This window comes from Crocodylus siamensis, chromosome 5 (genome assembly GCF_052110815.1).
Source record: "Crocodylus siamensis isolate JL-2025a chromosome 5, ASM5211081v1, whole genome shotgun sequence".
Classification (NCBI taxonomy): Eukaryota; Metazoa; Chordata; order Crocodylia; family Crocodylidae; genus Crocodylus; species Crocodylus siamensis.
In genome coordinates this window covers 133,080,862-133,102,877 of record NC_143399.1, presented here as the reverse complement: position 1 = coordinate 133,102,877, position 22,016 = coordinate 133,080,862, and the positions used below count along the sequence as shown (strand labels likewise).

Here is a 22,016-nt window from a genome sequence, read left to right as displayed (position 1 = left end):
CAGGGCTGACAGCCTGGTGAGGAGGGCCTCTGGGCCCACCTCCCAACTCCGGAGGCCTGACGTCCCTAGGGACTCCTTGCCACCAACGTCTTGTGCAGGGAGAGGGGAACCTCGAAGATTGGCGCAAAACGCACTTGTTGGTTAGCCAGCCAGGTGAAAAACTCCCAGCTGCGGGCCCAACGGGGCTGACTACCTGACGAGGCGGGAGTGTGGAGATCCTCCTCTGATGGTAAGGAGGCCGGGCGCCCTCCATGGCGCCTTGTCCCTAACGTCTTGTGCCGGGAGAGGAGAACCTCGAAGATCAGGGCAACACGGACTTGGATTGTCAGTCAGCCAGGCGAGAGACTCCCAGCTGCACCCCGCTGTGACTGTTAAGACCCGTCCCCAAAGGGCATGAGGCAAGTGTGCTGAGCCGGGAGGCGTGACACCCTGCGATTGGTGCAGCACAGACTGAAGGGAGGCTCTTGCCGAAACTGCTTCTGAGGCCCCAGACTCGGGGTGGTGCAACCTGGTCTGGTATGTGGTGCAGATTTGCAGCATGGCTTTTTCTACAAGGAACTGGGTTGTGTTTTGATATTCCACAGGAGGGTAAGGATACCCATGCTGCATAATATTTGCAGTGTGTGTGTGATCTAAATTTAAGGGGAATTCCAAGTTGTTCTTGAGAGGAGAATATATCACAAAGAGAGTTTCTTTAATTAAAGGAAAAAACTGGCTACTACATACAGCACACTGTCTCTGAAAAAGTAATTGTTCTTTCAAAGCTTCATTACTTGGTTCTATTTCTTATGATGCTAACTTGTTCATTTTTTTCAAGATATGATCCTTTAAAAATCACATTACAAATTCCAACAGATAGCCACTGTTCACAAAGAATATATATGCTAATACCCAAGAAATTAGAAAACTCAGTAGCAGCTTCCTCACTTCCCCGTATAGATATAATTCAAAACTGGTGTCATCGAAACAGCAAATAATTTGAAAAAGTGGTTAGATGAGCAAAGATTTCTTTATTTCATTTCCTGTTTCCAAATGCATTTAGTAACTGAAAACAATGTGGGTGCCATTTCTGTAGCAGTTGCCTATCTTATCCTTTTGTTCTAAGGTTCTTACCCTTTTTAGACTCAAGGCACCCCTCAGAAAATGCCAGCTCTTAGTTTTCACTCATTTTGAGTGCAGGATAATAATAAAGCAATTCTTGTTTTGCAAAGATACCAGAAAGACCACAGCAAGTCAGAAGGTTTTTAACACTATGGATACCTATTAGAAATCTCTGTATTTATCTTGTAAATCATGTTTGCACACCTAATAGCACTAACACGATGTGGCTCCCCACAGCACCCTTGGAAGGATCTCACAGCACTCTGGTGAGAATCACTGCTCTATGGTCTATATTAAACTGTAGGAAAGAAGGAAGGAATTGCTGTACTGGATCAGAAGGCAGGGTAGATATGCACCTTTTATAGACTAACGAAATAAGATATACAGGGAGCACAAGCTTTTGTGAACACATATTCACTTTATCAGAAGTTTTAAAAGGACATGCCAAAAGCAGATTATAGGAAGGAGAGAGAAATTAAGGTACAAAAGAGTGGGGAGAGAGGGGGATGGAGGTGAAGTAGGAGGGGGAAGGAAGCAGTGCTAGGAGAGAAAAGCAAAGGAGCAGCGAGCCCATAGGAACAAAGGGGGTCACAAAAGTGAATCCAATCCTTAGTCTCTGTTTAAACCTCAGTCCAGTCTGTGGAGTTTTGTCCTGTTCTGCAATTTCCCATTCAAGCTGGTTTTAATTTTTTTTTTTGCCTGAGAAAAGCAATTCTGAGGTCAGAGATGGAGTGTCCAGGGAGGCTGAAGTGTTCTGCCACAAGCTTTTGTGTCTTTCTGCAGTTGGTATGAGATCCACGTTCATTTATTCTCACTCACAGAGATTGCTCTATCTGATATAGACAACAGAGGGGCATTGTAAGCAGGTGATGGTATATATGATATTGGTAGAGTTGCAAATAAATGGACCTTGGAGGATGTTCTCCTTGTTATTAGGTCCATTAGTGATATAGGAACATTTGGGTCTGCTGCAAGACCGGGTGCCTTGGTGAAGATGGGAGTTCATTAATCTGTTGTTTGAGAAATGCCATTTGAGTTTTGACAGGGTGTGAGGGGAAGTGGGGATCTGTCTGTAAGCCAGGGCAGGTTGGTGCTCCAGGACAGTGGTTCATCTAATCCAAAATCCTGTCTCTGCTGATGGCCAAATGCAGGTGGGTCAGAGGAAGTGCAAAAGCCACCATCTCCCAAATGTAATTTTTTGTAGTACAAAAATTGTAATGCCACCACCAAATCCTGAACATCTATTAGTTTAGATGATACTGTAACTTAAAGCGCTTTGTGTAAAGCACAAAGTTTCAGCGACATTGAGGTGCCTTTCTGTAACTTCTGTAAGCACCCTCAGAGTGTAAGACTAATTTTTTCTAAGGACTGCATACACATGGCATTTACCAAAAAGTAAGTGCATGTCTATTATCACAGCAAAAGTCTTTATTTACATAAGTAACTTGGTATGTACATCTACTTTTTCAATATACAAATAGCCATCAGTATAAACAAATGCAGATTTCTGTGTGGGTATTAGTACATGCATCTTACTTTGAAATCTTACGGTGACAGCAGGAGATGGATAAGCAGGCACAGCAGAAACAGTGTGCTGCAAACAGAATCAAGAATCCAGAACCACCCACCCTACATGGAAACATGTGCCCTACCTGTAACAGAGCTTGTCAATCCTGAATTGGCCTCAGCAGCCATCTTTCAACCCACAGATAAGGCCATCATGGAAGACAGTCATCCTTGACTGTGAGGGATTGCCAGTGATGATGATGGTGCATGTTTTCTATATTGTCAGCACGCCAATTATTGCCTCCTTTAAGCCAGTATTCAAACAGCTTTTTTCCTTTTCCAGCTGTTTCCATACAAGTCAATATAACTATGTGTTAGACACATTTTACAGAACAGCAGAGAATTCCTGCTCCCCAGTAGACTGGGTGTTTGTGGAACTGGCTCGTTCACATCTATCAGTATAGAGAGCTGGACAATACTTAGAGCACTTAATTGAAATGTGCTTTCTGAAAAAACTATTAAGGTATTTCCTAAATTTCTCTCCAGCAAAGGCATAGATCAAGGGGTTAATACAACAGTGGATCATTGCAATAGATTCTGTTACTTGGATTGCAACCAAAACCTGATTGCTGCTGTAACAGTTATTAAGAGAAACTGCCATTGGAAAAATGTGTAGAAGAAGAGCAATGCTGTATGGTGTCCAGAAGAGAAAATAAACAATCATTATGAGAAAAATAAGCTTGACTGCCTTGTGTTTTTTCTCATTCCTACATCTCAGTAGTGTCCTTATAATTTCAGTGTAGCAGAAGATCATAATGATCAAGGGAACAACAAGTCCCAGGAAGATCCTCTTTAAAGTTAAGAATTGATTCCAGTAGCTCTGAGAATGATGTGAAAAATGAAGACTGCAGGTCAACTCTTGAGCACCATAATATATTACCATTGGGAGAGAGGCCAATCCAGCAACAAACCAAACTGCAAAGCTTGTGAGGCTGCCATAGACAACAGTCCTGGCTTTCAAAGCAAACACTGCATGGACAATTGCTAGGTATCTATCTATTGTCAAAAGTATTATAAAAAAGATCCCACTATAAAAGCCCAAGCAATAGATCCCTGAAAGAATTTTACACATTACATCTCCAAAAATCCAATTATGTGCTGCCTGGTATGCCCAGAATGGTAGAGAAAATACAAAAAGCAAATCTGAGATGGCCAAATTTAGCAGGTAGATATCAGTCATGTTTTTGAGTCTCTTGTATTTTATCAGGATCAGAACAACTAATGCATTGCCCACAAGGCCAAAAAGCAGCACCAAAGAATAAAGTGGTGGCAGAAACTGAGAACCAAACTTTTGGGCCTCTTCATTTTTGCACGGTGAGGCATAGTCATAGTCAAACGTTGTTGTCATCAACTCTAGGTCTGGGTCTGGATCAAAGGTAGAAGTGTTCATCTTGCAGTGGCCTGAGAAGAAAGCAAGGGAATGTTACTTACAGAAAACTGGATAGTACCACAGTGAAAGAAGTGAAACACGGTGTTTTGTATAATCATGTGTTTCTCAGCAAGATTTAAATGTTCTGTGCATGCTAAATTTTGCTGTAGGAAACAGTATAACACAGCCGCTGTCAAGATAAAAATGAACACTGCAGATCACCTAGAAAGTCAACCTGCTATGTTCAACCTGTGCTAACTTTTGGTTTCCACAAGTAACATTTAAGATTCACATCCTTCATCTTTGGTAAAAATCATAGTATTGCTAGCCTTGGACATTTCAAGGGGTCTGTGCCAAGTTACAGAAGTGCAGCTAAAGCAGAAGAACTCAAAATCTGTTTTTAGTGACTGAAGAATAGGGGTGCATCAAAAAAAATCTTTATTTTTTTCAGCTTGGAGATCAGTGTCAGGCCACATCTGTGAGGGAGAAAGGGGCATGGGGAAGGGAAGGAGTGTGGGGGGCCAGATGGAGGCCACTATAGTGGAGGGAGTGGGGCTGGAGCAGGGGCAGAGGAAAGGGCAGGCACTGCCCAGCTGGGGCAGGCAGGGGCGGGGCAGGCAGCAGCAGCGTTGGGAGTGGTGGCCATGAGGGAGGCTATGGCAAATTTTGGGGTGGCCATAGTCCACCTGGTAGCTCCAGTGCTGCTGCCCACTTAACCTGCCCTGCCCCACCTTGCCCTCATTCACCCGAAGTGCAGCCCTAGCCCAGAGCCCCTGCCAGGTAAAGTCCAGCACAGCCCCTGGCTCTGAGCCTGCAGCAGAGCGCCCACCCTCACCCCGTGCACTATTCCAGGGGGCACATGCCCCCCCCCCATACCTCTCCAGGGGTGTGCGCAGTGGCAGGGAGATGCCCCCCCACCCACTTCCCTGTGTCCCCTGGATGAGCCACCTACGGCTCCATCCCACACCCCACCATGCCTTGTGTGGGCAGTGCCAGCACCAGCACCTACCCCTGCCCCAGCCCCACTCCCTCCCTCACCATAGGCGCCTTGATCTGCCCCAAACATATCCCTTCCCTCCCCCATGCCCCTTCCCTCCGACAGACTTATTGGCCAGATGCTGCTCTCCACACTGCTGGGCTGTACTTCTGGCCATGTGCATGCTGTGGCTGCATACATGCACACAACATTTATTGGTGACATTATTGGCTACAACAGCCAAAAGAAGCCAATTGCCAATAATGTCAATTTTTCTTTTATGGGTGCTGAACTGATATATTGGTCCATATTGGATCACCTGTATTGAAGTTACCTTTATTATAATATTACCAGATATTATAATTAGTCTGTTCAGCATAGTAAAGAAAGCAATTACCACATCCAGCTAAATCAGTAGTGATATCAAACCAAACAGAGCAAAAGGCTGAAAAGGAGTCATTACACAAAATGATAGCTATACCATATCAGGGCTGTCCAACCTCAGAATGGTCAGGGGTCACATGCCATATGGACCACAGGTTTCATGCTGCAGGGGCTGTATGACACATGGGTTTCCCCAGCTCCCTGCCACACTGGAAGGGTAAGCCCTCTCTTCCCTGCACCTTTTGAGCCCCTGCTGGGGCTCTCATGCAGGGTGGGCTCCCCTACCACGTAGGCAGCATTTTCATCAGTCTCTTCTGACTAACTGCACAGAACCAGTTCTCTCCAACCAACACTACAGGCGACCTTCGTCATTAGTGGAGGATACGTTCTCGTTTCCACCACAAATGGTGAAATATGCGAATAGGGCACTGCGTTCATGAACACAGTGCCCCTGGCAGCTGGGGGGAGGCACAGCTCCAGTAGCTCCACTGGGAGTGCGGCAGTGGCGGTGGAAGCCCGGCAGCAGCAAGCATGGAGCTCCTGTAAGTGTATAAAGTGTATTTAAAATGCAGGTTTGGCATTTGCAAATATTTGAAACCACGAATGCCGAACCTGCGTCTAGTGAGGGTTTCCTGTATTAATTCTGTACAAACTTCTTAAAGTCCCAGTATCCTCACAAAGGTGAAAAGAAAACAGAACGATGGCAAACAGCATTCCAAGATGGTGAAGGAATGAAAAAAGAAATCCTCCCTTTCAGGACTGCAATTTTGACAAGTACATAAATCCAACTAACCGACATCTTCCAGTTCAGAGAAAAAAGTGGTCCGGTCCAGTTCCCAAGGTCTCAAGTGAAACAAAGGCATTTAAATAAAACCAATCCATGGTGGAATGAGGAAAATCAATAGGACACTCTAATACCAGGATATAAACAATACAGAATTGATATGAGTAGGGCCTCTGTACACACTCTGGCCTCTCCTTAATGTGCCCCATTCCTCAGGTGTTTTCATGGCCTAACAGCCGGCCTTATCATGCTTTCATGGCTTAACACCTAGCCTTATCATGCTTTCATGGCCTAGCACCCGGCCTCATCATAACCTTAATACACACTCGGTTCCCAGCCCCATCTCCAGGCTTACTAGCCCTGTCCCTAAGCTCCAAGCCCCATCCCCAGGCTCCAACCTTGTCTTGGCTCTAGGCCCATCCTCAGGCTCCAAGCCCTGTCCCCAGATTCCAAGCTTCTCTCTCTGGGCCTACAAGCCCCTCACACCAGGCTCCAAGGCCCTCACTATGGGACTAGGGCTCCAAGCCCCATTGCCCCCAGAGCCTAACTCCCAGCTCCCTAATGCAGCCACAGGCTCCATTGCAAGACCAGGGACTGCCGCAGGTTACTCCACTGGCCTGGGCCCTGCCTCGGTGCTCACAGTGAGCCTGGGCTCCCCCTGTCCTAATCAAACTACCCACCAGGGATATGGGGGCTGGGGTGCCCCTACCTGCCTTTCACCAGGGCGGTAACTGGCCCAGCATTTCTGGAAAGCTACCCCACCACAGGTAGCTCCACCTCCACCCAGAAAGGTGCAGTTTCAAGTCACATGCAGGACCAGGAGCTTCCTGCCACCCCCAGTAGCTCCTCCCTTTCATAGATTTTCATAGACATTTGGGCTGGAAGGGACCCAGAAGGATCATTGAGTCCAGCCTTCTGCCCCAGGGGCAGGAAGTCAGAAGGGATCATAGGATCCCAGCAAGATAAACATCCAAAAGGGTCTTGAAAGTGTTCAAAGTGGGTGCTTGAACCACCTCCGGCAGCAATCTACTCCAAACCTTGGGGGCTCAGACAATAAAGAAGTTCTTCCTTATGTCCAGCCTAAATCAGTCAGCATACTGAACAGAAGCTCAGGCGAATGCTATTCCTTCAGCTTCTGGCAGCAGACTACTGCCCCTGTTGTTCAGGGCCCAGCCCTTACAGCTGAGTCCTGTTTCCCAATCAGGCAACATTGTCTGATTGAGATAACAGCCAACTGCAGGCTGCCTGGTTGCTGCTCATGCCCGTTGTAAGTAACAGAGCATTCTGTGCTCTGTTACCTACAGGAATAACAAAAACAGTGGGAGAGTGGCACTCTACAAAGACTGTCCCAAGTTCAATAGGGTAGATATTTTAACTGATAACTAAAGAATACAATAACAGTAGAGGCTGTGGGTAGACATTCCATGTCTAAATCAGAAAAGTGTACTGACCACCAGATCAGGATGGAAACAATGAGCTAAAACTGCTAAGGGAATTGATTCAAAAGCATCGAATAATAATAATGGGAGAGGCAGGAGGAGGCCTGTACTGACCCAGACTGGTGGGTAGGGGGCGCTAGAGCACATCTCCCAGCCTGCTGGCCGTTGCCAGCCCAGCCAAGTGTCCCCAATTGGCTCTCCAGCACATGCTCCCAACCTCTTGCTGTCCCTCTACAGAGGGTTGAGGAAGCCCCCTGTCCAGGTGCTGGCCAATCTCGGGGCCACCTCCCCCTCCGGGGGTTTCCCCCAGCCCAGGCAGCCCTGGAGAGCCAAGAGGAATTTCCCTCTCCCCCTTCCCAGCTGCTGATGGCTTCAGTAGCTGCCACGGGAGGGAAGAGCCGGGTCCCTGCCCATGCAGCCCAGCAAGGGGGCACCAGGGAGCCCCCACCTTGGGGGGCTTCCACCCCCCCAGCCATAGGAAACGCATAGGGGAAGCTCCGGGCGGTACATGCCCTCCTGAGATTGGCCGCTGCCGAAGGTGCCGCCGGCTTTTGCAGGAGGTCACTACCCACCCCCGCCGCTGCTGACGCGGCTGCCGGTTGCATTGGCACCTGCTCACCACCGCCAACAGCGTGGATGGCAGCTGCAGGCAGCCCCCGCTCACTACCCGCTACCCTCTCCCCTCACTGCCGACACCGTCGCGGCCGCCTGCAGGTGGCCGCCGCTTGGCCCACCCTTGCCGTCGACGTCATCACGACGCATCATTCATGCCCCCAGCCCAGGGTCTCCCAGCCCGGCACAGCCCCGGGCACTGAGGGGAATTCCTCCCCTCCCCAACCCCAGAGTTGCTTGCCCTCGCTGCTGCAAGTCTCAGGGACAGCTCGAGGCAGCTTCAGGGAATGCAGGGAACTTCTGGTCCCCTGCAACTCATTTTGCCTCAGACTCACAGCAGCTCAGGCAGAAGAGCTGGAGAGTTTCCCTCCACTTCCTGAGGCTGCCTGAGACTCACGGGGGGCTTTCAGGAGGGAAGAATTCCCCTCAGCTCCCTGGGGCTGGGGGACCCTGGGCTGGGGGGGAGTCTGCAAGGCAGGGGCTCCTTGGTTCCCTCAGGCTGGGCTGCATGGGTAAAGGGCTCTGCCCAGCCCAAAGGACTTCTTTTCCCTCTCTCCTGTGGCAGCCGCTGGAAGGGGGGAGGGCTGCTGAGGGTCAAAAAGCCCCCACCACAGTGGCTTTCCCTCCCCTCCCCTCATGTGCTGTGTAGACCTGGGCTTGGGGAGTCTGGGGGTCTGTTCCCCTGCCCCACCCGCTATGGGCTGAGGGACATAGGAAGGAGGCTAAGGAGCAGAGGGGCAAGGCAGCCCCTGCTCCACTGGAGCAGACAGCATAGCCCTGGGTTGCAAAGCAGTGTTGGGGGACTGAGTTAACTCGAGCCAGGAAGGGGTCTGGGACAGAAGTTCCATAAACTGGTTTGCCCTAAATCAGTGAAGTTTGATACTGCATCCAACCAGTTTCATCTTAAACCAGTTGGGGCCATTTAGAAAGTGGTTTATGTGCACTGAACTTCTGTTTTGTTACAGGTTTAAACCAGTTTCCAATTACTTAAACCAGTTTATGTGCAACTTCTGTCCCTAGCCCATAAATGACTTCTTTCTGGGTCAGTCCTGGAACCTACAAGAACCTTCTTTAAATGTCCTAAGTCATGCACAGGATTTGATACCTAGAATTACAGAAGAGTCACTCTGTAATAGTGACCACAGTATACATAGGTCTGACATCTGTGTAGGAGGGGAGAGAATAAAAAAATAAAAAAGTTTTTCATAGTAACTTTTGCCTTTCAAAAAGGGGAACTATAAAAAATGAGGAAACTCGTTAGAAAGAGGTTTAAGTGGGGGACCAAAGAAGGCTAAAAGTCTGCAAGCAGCATGGGAACTGAAGAACCTCATATTAGAAACATAGATTAAATGTGTGCCACAAATAAATAAAAAAACTGAAAACAAGCCATAAAGAAGCCAGCCTGGCTAAATGGCAGAATAAAGGAGGCTATGAAAGGAAACCCCCACCCGCCAAAAAAACTGTTCATTTAAAAGATAGAAGTCAAATGAAGAAAATGAAAAAGAGCATAAAAAAGTCAAATGTAAAACTGTTTTTGACCATTTTGACCATTTGAAGACAAACTTGCTAGAAACAAGTTATAGTATAACTTAATAATTAAAATTACAGTGTCTTTACTATGGTAGATGTTGGGGAGATTCCTTCACTAGACCTGTTCCTCCAAAAGGACAAGTCAGCAGAACTAACCAAAATCAAGGTATCATTAGGTGAGGTTTAGGGGAGATTGATAACTAAACAGTACCAAATAACTGGGACCTGATAGTATTCATCCCAGAAACCTGAGGGAGTTCAAGTCCAAAATGGCAGAGCTACTAATTACGCTACCCTATCACTAAAAACAGCATTGGTATTGGGGGACTGGAGGGTTGCCAGTATAACTTCAATTTTTAAAAAGGGCTCCAGAGCAGAAAAAGGGAACTACAGGCCAGTGAGTCAAACTTATGTTTTTGGCAAACTGATAGAAAAATGATTTAAGAAATAAAAAAAATCATCCAGCACATGGATAAACCAGACTTGTTGGGTAGAAATCAGTATGACATTTCTAAAGGTTGGACATACTTCAACAATATCTTGCATTTCTTTCAGGATGTCAACAAGATTGTGGATTAGGGCCACCCAGTTGATTTAATCTACCTGGACTTCCAAAAAGCTTTCAACACAGTCGCATTTCAAAGACTCTTAAAAAATCGGGTTGTAATGTGATTAGAGGGCAGGTCCATTTGCGAATAAGAAATTGGCTTAAGGGTAAGAAAACAAGGAGTGGATATAAATCGTCAGTTTTCAAAAGGAAAAAAAATAAACATGGATCTGTGTTATGACTGGTGCCATTTCATAGATTCATAAATGATCTGTAAACCAGGGTACAGAGAAAAGCAACAAGGAAGAATATGGGCATGGTAGTGCTTCTATATGTGGAGAGATTATGTAGGGTAGGATTTTTCAGCTTCGGAAAAAAGAGATGCTTGAGGTCTACAAAAAATTACATGGTGCAGAGAAAGTAAACAGATTTATTATTTACAGTCTCTCAACATACCAGAACTAGAGGACATAAAATGAAGGTATTCAGTACTAGATTTAAAACTAAGAGGAGGAAGGATTTTTCACAAAGCATGTAATTAACCTGTGGAACTCACTACCACAAAATATTGGTGGAGGCTGGTGCTTAACCCAGTTCAAAAAAGGATTGGACAAATTCTTGGAGGAAAGGTCCATCAGTAGATACTGAACACGATAGATAAGAAAGAGTGCAGCCTTTGAATCAGACTTTCCTAAACCACTAAATGCTGAAAACTGCAAAGCGAGTAGGGCAGGGGATGAACAATTCGGGCGTGGCCTGTTCACCCTCCCTCTCAGCATCCACTCTCTGCTGCTGTGTAAAACATGTTACTGGGGTAGATAGACCCATAGTCTGACCCAGTAGTGGCATTTCTTATGTTTTCTGAGAATAGTTTATTAAAATTAGCCATATATAAATATACAGTGTACACTAGAGGGTAACTTGGAGAACATAGCAAATTCAAGAAGATCTGCTGCCAGTCCTGCCACCCTCTGCCACATCTCTTCTATGTCTCCCCACCCTAGATGATCTCTAGCTGAGAACATATATTGCACTGTCACAGGTAGCCAGATAGTTACTTGGATAAGTGTTTATTCATGGTTTTCTGGGTAAAAACAATAAAAAGGCTGTAGACCTGCCTCTTGTCTGTTCTTTTTTCGTAGCCAACCTACCAAGACATCTGTATCCCAGGTAACATAAGTGACAACCTGGGTGGCTGCTTGTGGTAGGAGGTTTTTTGCATCTGTCTGCCACTTTGGTTAAGCAGTGCCACAACCTGAGTTTTGGCCCCACAGGGAAAGGAGTCAGTACACTGATCGGGGTGAAAGTAAAATGTTACCTGCTAGAAGGAATGGAGGGCCATTGGGAAGAGTATTAATTAAAGGAACACTAACTGTACTTTAATTCTTTGTCTACATTTTCAGAAGAGATCCTAATTATAGGGGAACTATACAAAGCCTCTAGACTTGTCCTTGTAAAAGCCAAATAGTTTCAAATTTATGGTAGCGGAATTAAGGTTTATCCAGGATACTAGTAGCAAGGAAAGAGAGAGTCTGCAAGCTTAATAAAATACAGAAAGTGTCTTGCAGACTGACTAAGAAAAAGCAGGAAGCGTACTTTATTGGGGCCAATACTGGAAGCAAAACCACTAACGGCTTTACCCCATCTGTAGCTAAGACATTTAAGGAAAAAAGGCAGCTCTCCTTAAGAAACTATATATGGTATCAAATGGAGCATTTGCATAGGGACCATTCCTCAAGGAAAGTGTCTCTGTGGCAGCAACAGGTGCGTTCCTCATCCTCCTCTCTACTCAGTCCCTCCAGCACCCCCAAGAGTTCCCCGCCAGCCTGGGAACCGGCCTAGGGAGAGGGAACTGGCCCACTGCTGCTGCCATTCTGATTAGCACTCGCTCAGCCTGGCTCTCCATGCAACCCAGCTAGAGCCGGGCAGGAGTGGCTCTGGATCTTACCCCAACGTGGGACAGCAAGCAACAGCAGGAGATGCAATGGTGGATACAGGAGGGAGGAAATGAGCAGGGAGTAAACATGCTGCTGAGCATGGAGGGGAAAGGAGAGGCTGCTAAGAGCAGGTACAGGGGGGGGTTCTTATCTGATTCTGGGATTTTTTTTAAGCCCCCAGCTGCTGTTCCCATGGTGTGATCTGCCCGCCTTGGTGAGGTGGAGGCAAGCTGGGAGCTGGGGTGGAGCCACCCCTGCAATGCAAGTTGCTGCTCTTGCACCTTCCTTTACAAAATCCTGGATCTGCCCATAATCATGCATAATAGGGAAATTAATTGCTTTTCCCCCTAAAAAATTAGCTTGCTTTAAATTAACTGCTCCTGTTTATCTAATTGTTTTGCTTTTCTTACCACCTTGTTAAAGTATGTGAGGAAAATGATCATGCATACACTGCTACTTATGAGTTCTATGGGAGAATAAATATCAGGCCAAAATGTCAAGTGATTGTAGGGCTTCAATATTGGAAGAAACAATTCCAGACTCCTTAATGTAAGGAGACCTGGTTTCCAGAAAGCTCTATGTATCATCTCTCTAAAACAACGGTTCCATAGAACAGACAGCAAGAGGGTGTGGTTTTGTTGGTAAAGGAAGTGCCTATGGCTCATGCAGATGTGCTAAACTTAAAAAAAAAATCTGGAGCAGTCTTTCGGAAAAGAAGCCTCTCCAAAAAGTAGCCTGGTCCCTAAAACTTAACCTGTTCCTTTCATAGCTTACATTTCTATGTACAAGTATACATTCCTACAAGCATAGGAATCAGAGGCACCAGTAGGATTCAAGAACACTGCTAAGAAGAGCGAACTCCAGCCACCTCTGTGATCATGACCTACCTTCCTGAAAGGCCCTACTTCCTCCTTGTCACTGAGGTTCTTCTTGTAATTCCATCCATATGAGTCTCTTTTGCTCTTATTGATCTCTCCTGAGATTTTCTCCCAGGTCTTTCCTGCTTCTTGTCTCCTTCCTTCCAATTTAAGTGCTTAACTCTTGGTCTCTCCTTCTCTCTCCCTGGCTCCAGGAACATTTTCCTAGTAGCCCAACTCTATTCCACTAGCCTTCCTGTTGCTTCAGACTGTCTCTCCACATAAGCAGTCATGTCTCTGTTTGCAGTTTGCATGAGTATGCATCAGATGCTGATAACCACCTTTTGGCATTTACTAATATGAAACAAAATATTCCTACGTGCACTGTGTTTTGCTGTTCTAGGAAACACCCTAGTTAAGTAGCTGGAACATTTGACCGCAAGTCGAAAGATCTGGGGCATGTGACTTTGCTACCTGATAAGTGATTTAATCTCTCAGTGCCTAAGTTTCCTTATCATTTAAAGAGCAGTGTGTTATCCTGTATCATCTGTTGGTGCAAAGCATTTCATTAGGAAACAAATGTAGCTATGTACAGAGGATGGCTTTATCCTCTGCACGTATCACTGTGAATGCAGCCTAAGATTCCTTTCCAGAAATCTGCAGTTAGTCTATCAAAAAAAAAGAAAGAGAAATTCTCCTCACACCAAAAAACAAACAAACAAACAGGCTTACAGTCTTTATTGTTCCTGAGTCAAAAGCTGGCTGTGTATTTAGCTTACAAATAAATCAGCCAAGTTAGATGTCATTGTTTCACAGGAAGTTTCAGATCACAATTATACTTTTTTAAAGTGCCAAATATTTAAAAATGAACTGCAGTCAGAGTTCCTATTCATGGTGCCATATAGTTGCAGCAAAAAATGAAGATAAAAGCTAAATTACACAGGGCATTCCTATGGAGATAAGTTATACAGGTTCCATCCTCCAGTCTTTAAATTACAACACCAATATTTCTACTTTAGCAAAACAGATTCTCCTCTCTTCATGATAGAAGGGGGTTTATATTTTGATATTTGATGGCAAATTTCCATCACAATATATACTGACTGGGAAACGTCATCCACTTTCCTCCACACCTAGCTCTGCATAGTATATCATGCCATCTTCACTAGACCAGCATTTTCTTACATTAATTGGAATTTTGCCTGAGTTAGAAAGACTGCAAGGTCAGAGCACTGATGCTGTGTGCCGGAAAACAGGCTTATTTTAGATTATCATATTTTAAACTGTTTTTTCTGAGCATCAGATCAAATCTAGCTGTTGTATAAAACCACATAGCCCCATGGTAGCCAGTAGAATTAGACTGACACTACTAGCATCCACTAATATCCAATCTGGCCCTTTAAAAAAGAAATATTTTTTTTCCCCTGCCACAATTTAGTATCAACTTCTTATAGTAAAATCTTTCATATTTGATCTGACTGCAAGAGACAGCTAATTCCATTACATATTGTGCAACACAGTGTCTAGAAATCTGCTCATTGCTTACCTTGTTTTTCTCCTGAACACTAGTAGTGGTTATGTCCTTTTAAAATAGCTTATTCCATTCCACTCTGTCTGTGTTTTCTCAATGTTTATTTTTAATGGTGAATCGAATCTACTGAAAAATGATTTAGCAGGTAATTTTAAGGTCAGGACATTTGTAAACAACCCATCAATGTATAAACACAAGAAAACCCAGATGAAAGACAACTTACCCAATGTCTCGTGGATGCAACTTATGCCTTATACAGCTACAGTGTATAAATCACTTTACCACATAAGAAAGCAGGTCATATAACACCTCTTCCTTTGTGAAAATGTGCAAGACAAGCTTGCAGAATTCCGGTGAGCAAATGTCTCAGTAAAAAAACAAGAAAATTAAGAAGTTCTTCTTTTCTATAAATGGACATTCAGACCGCTTGGTAAAATGCACTAAAGCACAGATGTGCAAAGAGATTTTGAAATCTGTAAAAGACCTTTGTGGTGGCTGGATTGAAGATTTCACAATCCAAGAGTACAATTATAGAAACCTTTAGGGGGTTTTTTTTTGTCGTTATCTGTACATCCCATTCAACTAATTCTCTTTAAAAACAACATTTTTGTATGGGAATTTAAATGTCCATTCTTTAGCCTTTTCTATTAAACAGTCACTTAGCAACAGGTGGAGATGTGTGGTTGGTGCCATTGTATGACAACTGCAACATTTGATCCTGACAGTTAGGGTGCTGGCTGCCTCATTATTTTGAGTACACTGTGGTAGATCTCAGTCAGTGCCATAGCAAAGTGGGGCCACCACCCTACGTGCCAAAGTAAAGGGGCACCAATAGGTACTGCCCAGCCAGCCAGGACAGAGCTGTGAGAAACTCATTTGGCAGGGCATGGGGCAGGGGAGGCTCCTGCTGCTGCATGCACTCCCGGGCAAGCATGGGGGGGAGGGAGGCATGAGCCCCCTGGATCTGTGCATGGGGCGAAGGTGGGCTGCCACTGTGGGCTTTTCCCTGGGTGCCAAACTTCATTGCTACGGCACTGGTCAGTCAATTTAGTTGATTCTTTCACTCAGACTAGATCCTGGACAGGAGGACTGTTTAGGCATCCACACTTGATCCCCTTCATGAGCCTAGGACCAGGGATATCTAGTCACCCAAAATAAATTAAAGGTAGTGTTAATTTTTTAGGAACAAAGGTTTAGGAGAAATGGTAAGTGGGATTGCCAGGTACAAAGAGGTTTCTTGTATTTAGATATAAGTGGCAATTAGGAGGTGTGGTTGGGATTGGCAGGAAGGTTTGTTTTTTGGGGGTTTGGGCAGGGAAGCAGTGGTTGGGCAGGAAGTTATAATTTTTGGGTTCCTGGGTGTTGTGTTGGGAATCCTGTCTATGGGCTGTATGTTTGTTGTAAGGCCACTCTAAGCCTTTTGGACACAACAGGATATAAATGTCAAAAATTACATAATTAAAAGATAAATAAATAAGATTCCTTTTAACCATGGTAGGTCTAGATGGATAGTGGGTGCCTATCTTTCTTATCCTCTGAGCCAAAACTGAATGTAGTAAAATCTGGGAAAGTTCTGGAACTCTTGTCTTTTTTATGAGTAGTCTTGAAAATAAGTTAATGAAACATTGTGTAGGTCACTGATTCTCAACCAGGGTGTCACGGTACCACACAATGTTAATATTGTTAAGTTTGCAAGCACGATTCACAAAATAAACCAGAAATTTCAAATAGAAATCTATAATTGTGGGCTTTCTGAGTTCTTTGCAACAGAAACATTATTTTTCAGAAGAGACAGAAAAGAGTGAAAACTAAAGGCTGACATTTTCCAAAGGGTACCACAAGTCTATGCAATGGTGCCTTCAGTCTAAAAAAGGTTGATGGCATAGGCTGTGTGTAGACGAAATGAGAGGTGTGTGTGCACAACACTTTAAAGCTTTTGCACCACTTTAATGGTGTTGGTGTTTATATGCCTCAACAGCGTATTCCGCATTAATTTCAACCACTGTAGGAAATTCGGTGGCGTAATGCGCCTTAAATGGCTTGGGGCGCAGCAAACCAAAGCTCCTTTGAGGAGTTTTAGTCTGCTGCCCCTACTGGCCGCGGAGCGAAGCACCAGGCTCCTTGCAGCTCCACGGCTCTGCAGGAAGCCCTGCTGGCGGCCTCGCAGCAGCCTGGGAAAACAGGCTTTGCTCACAAAAAGCGGCAAGCCTGATCTTTTCCCTGCCCGCCCCCCAGCCTGCTTGCCTGCCTGAGCTGCTCAGGGGACCAGTGCTTCCCTCCGTGGCTGCAATGCCCCTTGGGACTGCCATGTATCGGCAGCCGGGTACTGCCTGGGGTCAGGCTGCCGCGGAGGGAAGCACCAGTCCCCCTGCTCCCTCCAGCCCAGGGACCTCTCCACCCACCAGCAGCACCCTCCCCTCCCCACTGCTGAGGCAGGTAAGTCAGCAGGGTAGGTGCATCATTCGGGGGTTCAAGCAGCCCTAAATTGAAGCAGTGTTTTTTAAAACCCACCACTTCAATTTAGGTCCCCCATTTCGTCTACACACACCCATAGCCTTTTTTGGTAGGTTATAACTTGGTGCATTTGTTCCATTTTTAGCTGCAATCTCTCCCTTACACACTGGAGGGCAGCAGGGACTGAGCACTGCACTCTATGAATCATCCCTGCTGTTGCTTAGATGACAGCTACAGGGCTTATGTAGAGAAATCAGGAAAAAATAATGGAAGCAACTGCCTACCTCAGGATTTTGCTGGTAAGGAGCAGAGAGAAATAGGTGCTTTCTCCACTCTGCATCTCCAGCTTGTTTTCTTTTATCCTCAGCTTGTGAGGCAAGGAACAATTTGCAAGCTTGCTTAACTGAAAAAGCTTTATTTAATAGGCACTTTAAGTTAAAGGGTTACAATCATTAGAGTTACAATATATATTTTCCTTAGATACTATATATATATCTATAGATATATATATAGCATCTTACATATTTTTTCTTTCAGTCTGATCAGAACTCCTTGTATTATGGCCCAGAAATTATCCAATTGTTTTCTGATATTTATATGTTAAACTATTTTTTAGAAATAACTTGGTTCCTTGCAACAGAAACTCCTTCTGTACAGTTTGAGCAAGGTCCTGCTACCTACACTTGTATTGCAGGACATACTCTACCACCCCATAAGAGATTAACGTGTTCTCACAAATACCACTACCCTTTCATGCAAGCCTAGAGGTAAGCTATTTCCTTTTATAAACACTAAATACTGGGGATCCCATCCAATCAACCATTTAAAACAGCTGTAAGAACATTTTTTTCTACATAAGTGTAACTAATGAACAGGTTGCAAATTTGATAATTTTCCCTTTTCATAGAATCATAGGATTGAAAGGGATCTTGAGGATCATCTGGTCTAACCTGCTGCATGAATGCAGAAATACTGCTAAATCATATCTGAACAAAGCTTGCAGTGGACTACTCCACTCCTTCGGTGTTCTAATAACAAATACTTTTTCCTAATATCCAATCTATATCTACTTTGCTTCAGTTTGAAGCCACAGTTTTATGTCCTGCCCCCTGCAGCAGGGAACAAAAGTTGTTCTCCCTCTTCTTTATGGCAACCTTTCAGGTTTTTAAAGACTGCTATCCCACTCATAGATTTCATAGACATTAGGGCTGGAAGGGACCTCGGGAGATCATCGAGTCCAGCCCCCTGCCCAAAGGGCAGGAAGTCAGCTGGGGTCATAGGATCCCAGCAAGATAAGTATCCAATTTACTCTTGAAGGTGTTCAATGTAGGTGCTTGAACCACCTCCGCTGGCAGACTGTTCCAGACCTTGGGGGCTCGGACAGTAAAGAAATTCTTCCTTATGTCCAGCCTGAAACGGTCTTGCAGGAGTTTGTGACCGTTCGACCTCGTCATCCCTTCGGGCGCTCTGGTGAACAGATGTTCCCCCAGATCCTGGTGGTCACCCCTGATAAACTTATAGGTGGCCATCAGATCACCCCTGAGCCTGCGCTTTTCCAGGCTAAAGAGTCCCATGGCTCTCAGCCTGTCATCGTAAGATCTGTTTTCCTGACCTCTGATCATGCACGTGGCTCTCCTCTGGACTCTCTCAAGCTTCTCCACATCCTTTTTGAATTGTGGAGCCCAAAACTGGACGCAGTACTCCAGCTGCGGCCTCACCAAGGCCGAGTACAAGGGGAGAATGACGTCCCGGGATTTGCTCGAGAAGCATCTATGGATGCACGCCAGCATTTTGGTCGCTTTACTAGCCGCAGCATCGCATTGGAGGCTCATGTTCATCTTGTGGTCAATGATGACCCCCAAGTCTTTTTCTTCTGTAGTGCTAACCAACGTAGCACTGCTGAGCCTATAAGGGTGCTGCAGGTTTTTCCTCCCAAGGTGGAGAACCTTGCATTTTTCGGTGTTAAACACCATGAGGTTCTCATCTGCCCATTTGCTGAGCTTGTCCAGGTCAGCCTGGATCACCCGCCTTTCTTCTGGCGTGGATGCTTTGCCCCAAAGTTTGGTGTCATCGGCGAACTTGGCCAGTCCAATCCTTACTCCAATGTCCACATCGTTAATGAAGATGTTGAACAGTATGGGTCCCAGGACAGAGCCTTGAGGGACGCCACTGGTCACAGGGCACCACGATGAGTGACTGCCATCAATCACAACCCTCTGGGTCCGACCACGAAGCCAATTTCCCAGCCAGCGGATCGTGGTGGAGCCAAAGCCACAACTGGGCAGTTTGGCCAAGAGGTGATCATGGGATACCAGATCAAAAGCTTTTCTGAAGTCAAGATATATGACATCAATCTCTTCTCCCTTGTCCAGGTGATAGAAGGAAATGAGATTGGTCAAACAAGACCTACCCGCAACAAACCCGTGCTGGCTATCCCTTAGAATGTTAGCCTGGGCCAGTCCCTCAAGGATGGTCTCCTTAATAAACTTTTCTAAGATCTTCCCCAGGATAGAAGTCAGGCTAATGGGCCTGTAGTTAGCCGGATCCACTCTCCTCCCTTTCTTGAAGATCGGCACCACACTGGCCTTCTTCCAGTCTTCGGGCACTACACCAGAGTGCCAGGAGTTTTCAAAGATCCGTGCCAGGGGCTGGGCTATGACGCTTGCCAGCTCCTTGAGTACCCTGGGGTGCAGGTTGTCAGGGCCAGCTGACTTGAAGGTATCCAGCTTCTCAAGGTGTTCCTTCACGAGGTCAGCATTGATGGAGGGTAGGGGATCCCCCTCACCCAGATTTCCCTGTCCCATAGCAGGCATGGGCATCCCGTGTGACTGATGAAAGACTGACGCAAAGTACCTATTTAATAGGTTGGCTTTTTCCTGGGCGTCAGTTGTCAGTTGCCCCATCTGGTTTAGCAGGGGTCCAACATTGCCCTTGCTTTTCCTCCGGCTCCCCACATATCTGAAAAAGGACTTTTTGTTGTCCTTGATGCCTGAAGCTAGTTGGAGTTCACTTGCAGCCTTGGCTTTCCTGGTTTGCTCCCTGCAGGACCGGACCAGCGTGGAGTAATCCTCCTTGGAGGTGAATCCTGTCCTCCATCCTTTGTAGGCTTTCCTTTTTAGCCACAGTAGGTCCGCTAGGTCTCTGGAGAGCCAGGGGGGCTGCTGTGCCTTCTTGCTGCCTTTCCTCCGTGTTGGAATAGATTTAGCTTGTGCACTGAGGATCGCTTCCTTGAGAAGCAACCACTCTTCTTGAACTCCCAACTCCCTGGGGTCATGGTCCCTGAGGGCCTGACTGACTAGCCTCTTGAGCTTGTCAAAGTCAGCTTTTCTGAAGTCAAGGACTTCTGTGTTGCTGACTGACTTGCCATCTTTACGGCGGATGGTGAAGGATCATACTTAAGGCCAGTGCAGCCTAGCACAGAGGGGAAAGAGGGACTTGGCTCCTCCTCCAGGAGCCAGAAGTGGGGCTGGAGTCCCCCAGCTATGCCCCTTCTTCAGTCTCCAGACTAGAGATGGAGGAGTGGGGTGTGGCTGAGGGACTCCAGCCTTGCTCCCAGCTCCTGGCTTTGGGGAATGGCGCCAAGCCCTGGTATGGGCTTCCCTGTCACTCTCCCTGAGCTATCTCAGAGACTGAGGAGGAAGGAATGGCTGTGAGACTCCAGCCCTGCTCCTGGCTCCAGGGGGCAGAGCCAGGATCTGATGTAAGCTTTACTTCCACCCAGCTGGCTTCAAGACTGAGGCAGGAGTGTGGCTGGGGGACTCCAGCCCTGCTCTGGGCTCCAGGTGGACAGAAGAAAGTCACCTATTCAGACTTCCTTCCTCTTGCCCTATGCTGGGATGCTCCTGGCTAGGTGTCCAGTGCTGGGCCAAGAGGGGGATCCTCCCCTCTGCCTTCCTCAGCCAGCCCAGAGCCTGAGGTGGGGTTGTGGTTGGGGGAATCATGTGCTCCCTGCTCTCTGCAGTGGCCAGCAGGCTGGGAGGTGTGTTAGGATCTGGGTTTTCCATTCACTATGGAAAAATATGGGAAATGGCAGGTTCCCCTTGCAGGCTGGCAGAGTTCCAGCCTGCAAGGAGCTGCAGGGAGAGGGATGCAAGGGGTACCGTGTGCATGCACACATATGCATGTGGCCAGGAATACAGCCCTAGGCAGCTGACAAACCAGCTGCCTACAGTTAAGTCTATGGCAGGGAGATAGAGGCTCCCATGGTGAGGGAGGGAGTGGTGATGGGGTTGGGCCTGGGGGTGCTGTCCAGCCAAGGCGGTGCATGGGGCCCAGGCCCAGGGTGGGGAGTAGAATAGAGGAACAGGTGACTTGTCCAGGTGGCAGCGGGGGAAGAGGTTGGCACCCTGCCACTGTGTGCACTTCTGAAGAGGAGAGCATGGGGAGGCATGTGCGCCCCAGATTTGTACTTGAGGTGAGGCCAGATGTGGGTTGTCCATGGAGGCTTTGTGGCTCCCTGCCCTGCTGTAGTCCCTCTGGGAGCCCCACGCAGGCCATGCCACCATGGCAAGGCACCCTTTGCCTGCCCAGCAGCAGCAAGGGCAGCAGCATGGAGCTGCTGCCAGGTGGGCATGGGCTGCCTTGCCAAGGTGATATGACCAGCACAGGACTCCCAGAGGGGAGAGCAGCAGGGCAGGGGGCTCTGAGCCTGCAGCAAGTAGCCTGCATCTGCCTCCATCCTTCCATAATCTCCACTCGGCTCTGCTCATTTTAGGCCCCCTCTCTGGCAAAAATAAAAGTTGGCATCTATGCAGGGCTTCTTTCCAGCCCTCTTGGTGGAAAGCATGAATCCTTGTATGCCTCTCATTCTCTGATATTCTGGAGAGTGCTCATTGGCTGTCTGTCTCTCTCTTATCCCCTGAAGGGGGGTGGGGAGTAGGGCAGAGTACTGTGGGATGCTGGAGGACTGAATAACCCCTGTCATACTCT

General features: G+C 46.7%; 1 protein-coding gene across 3 annotated transcripts in view; it reads right to left on the bottom strand.

Annotated features, from left to right (window-relative positions):
- Nucleotides 1-2,558: 2,558 nt before the first annotated feature.
- The window catches only part of LOC149864609 (C-C chemokine receptor type 5-like), a 43,842-nt gene continuing 24,384 nt past the window's right edge, over nucleotides 2,559-22,016 (bottom strand). For 2 of the 3 annotated variants that reach the window (XM_090046351.1, XM_090046349.1), the window contains one exon: nucleotides 2,559-4,068. In XM_090046351.1, the coding sequence (XP_089902477.1) occupies nucleotides 2,993-4,057 (1,065 nt within the window). In that variant the 5' untranslated portion in view covers nucleotides 4,058-4,068 and the 3' untranslated portion in view covers nucleotides 2,559-2,992. Of the gene's footprint in view, nucleotides 4,069-14,648; nucleotides 14,760-14,856; nucleotides 14,956-22,016 lie in introns of those variants that run through there. The other variant, XM_090046350.1, reaches the window with a different exon arrangement.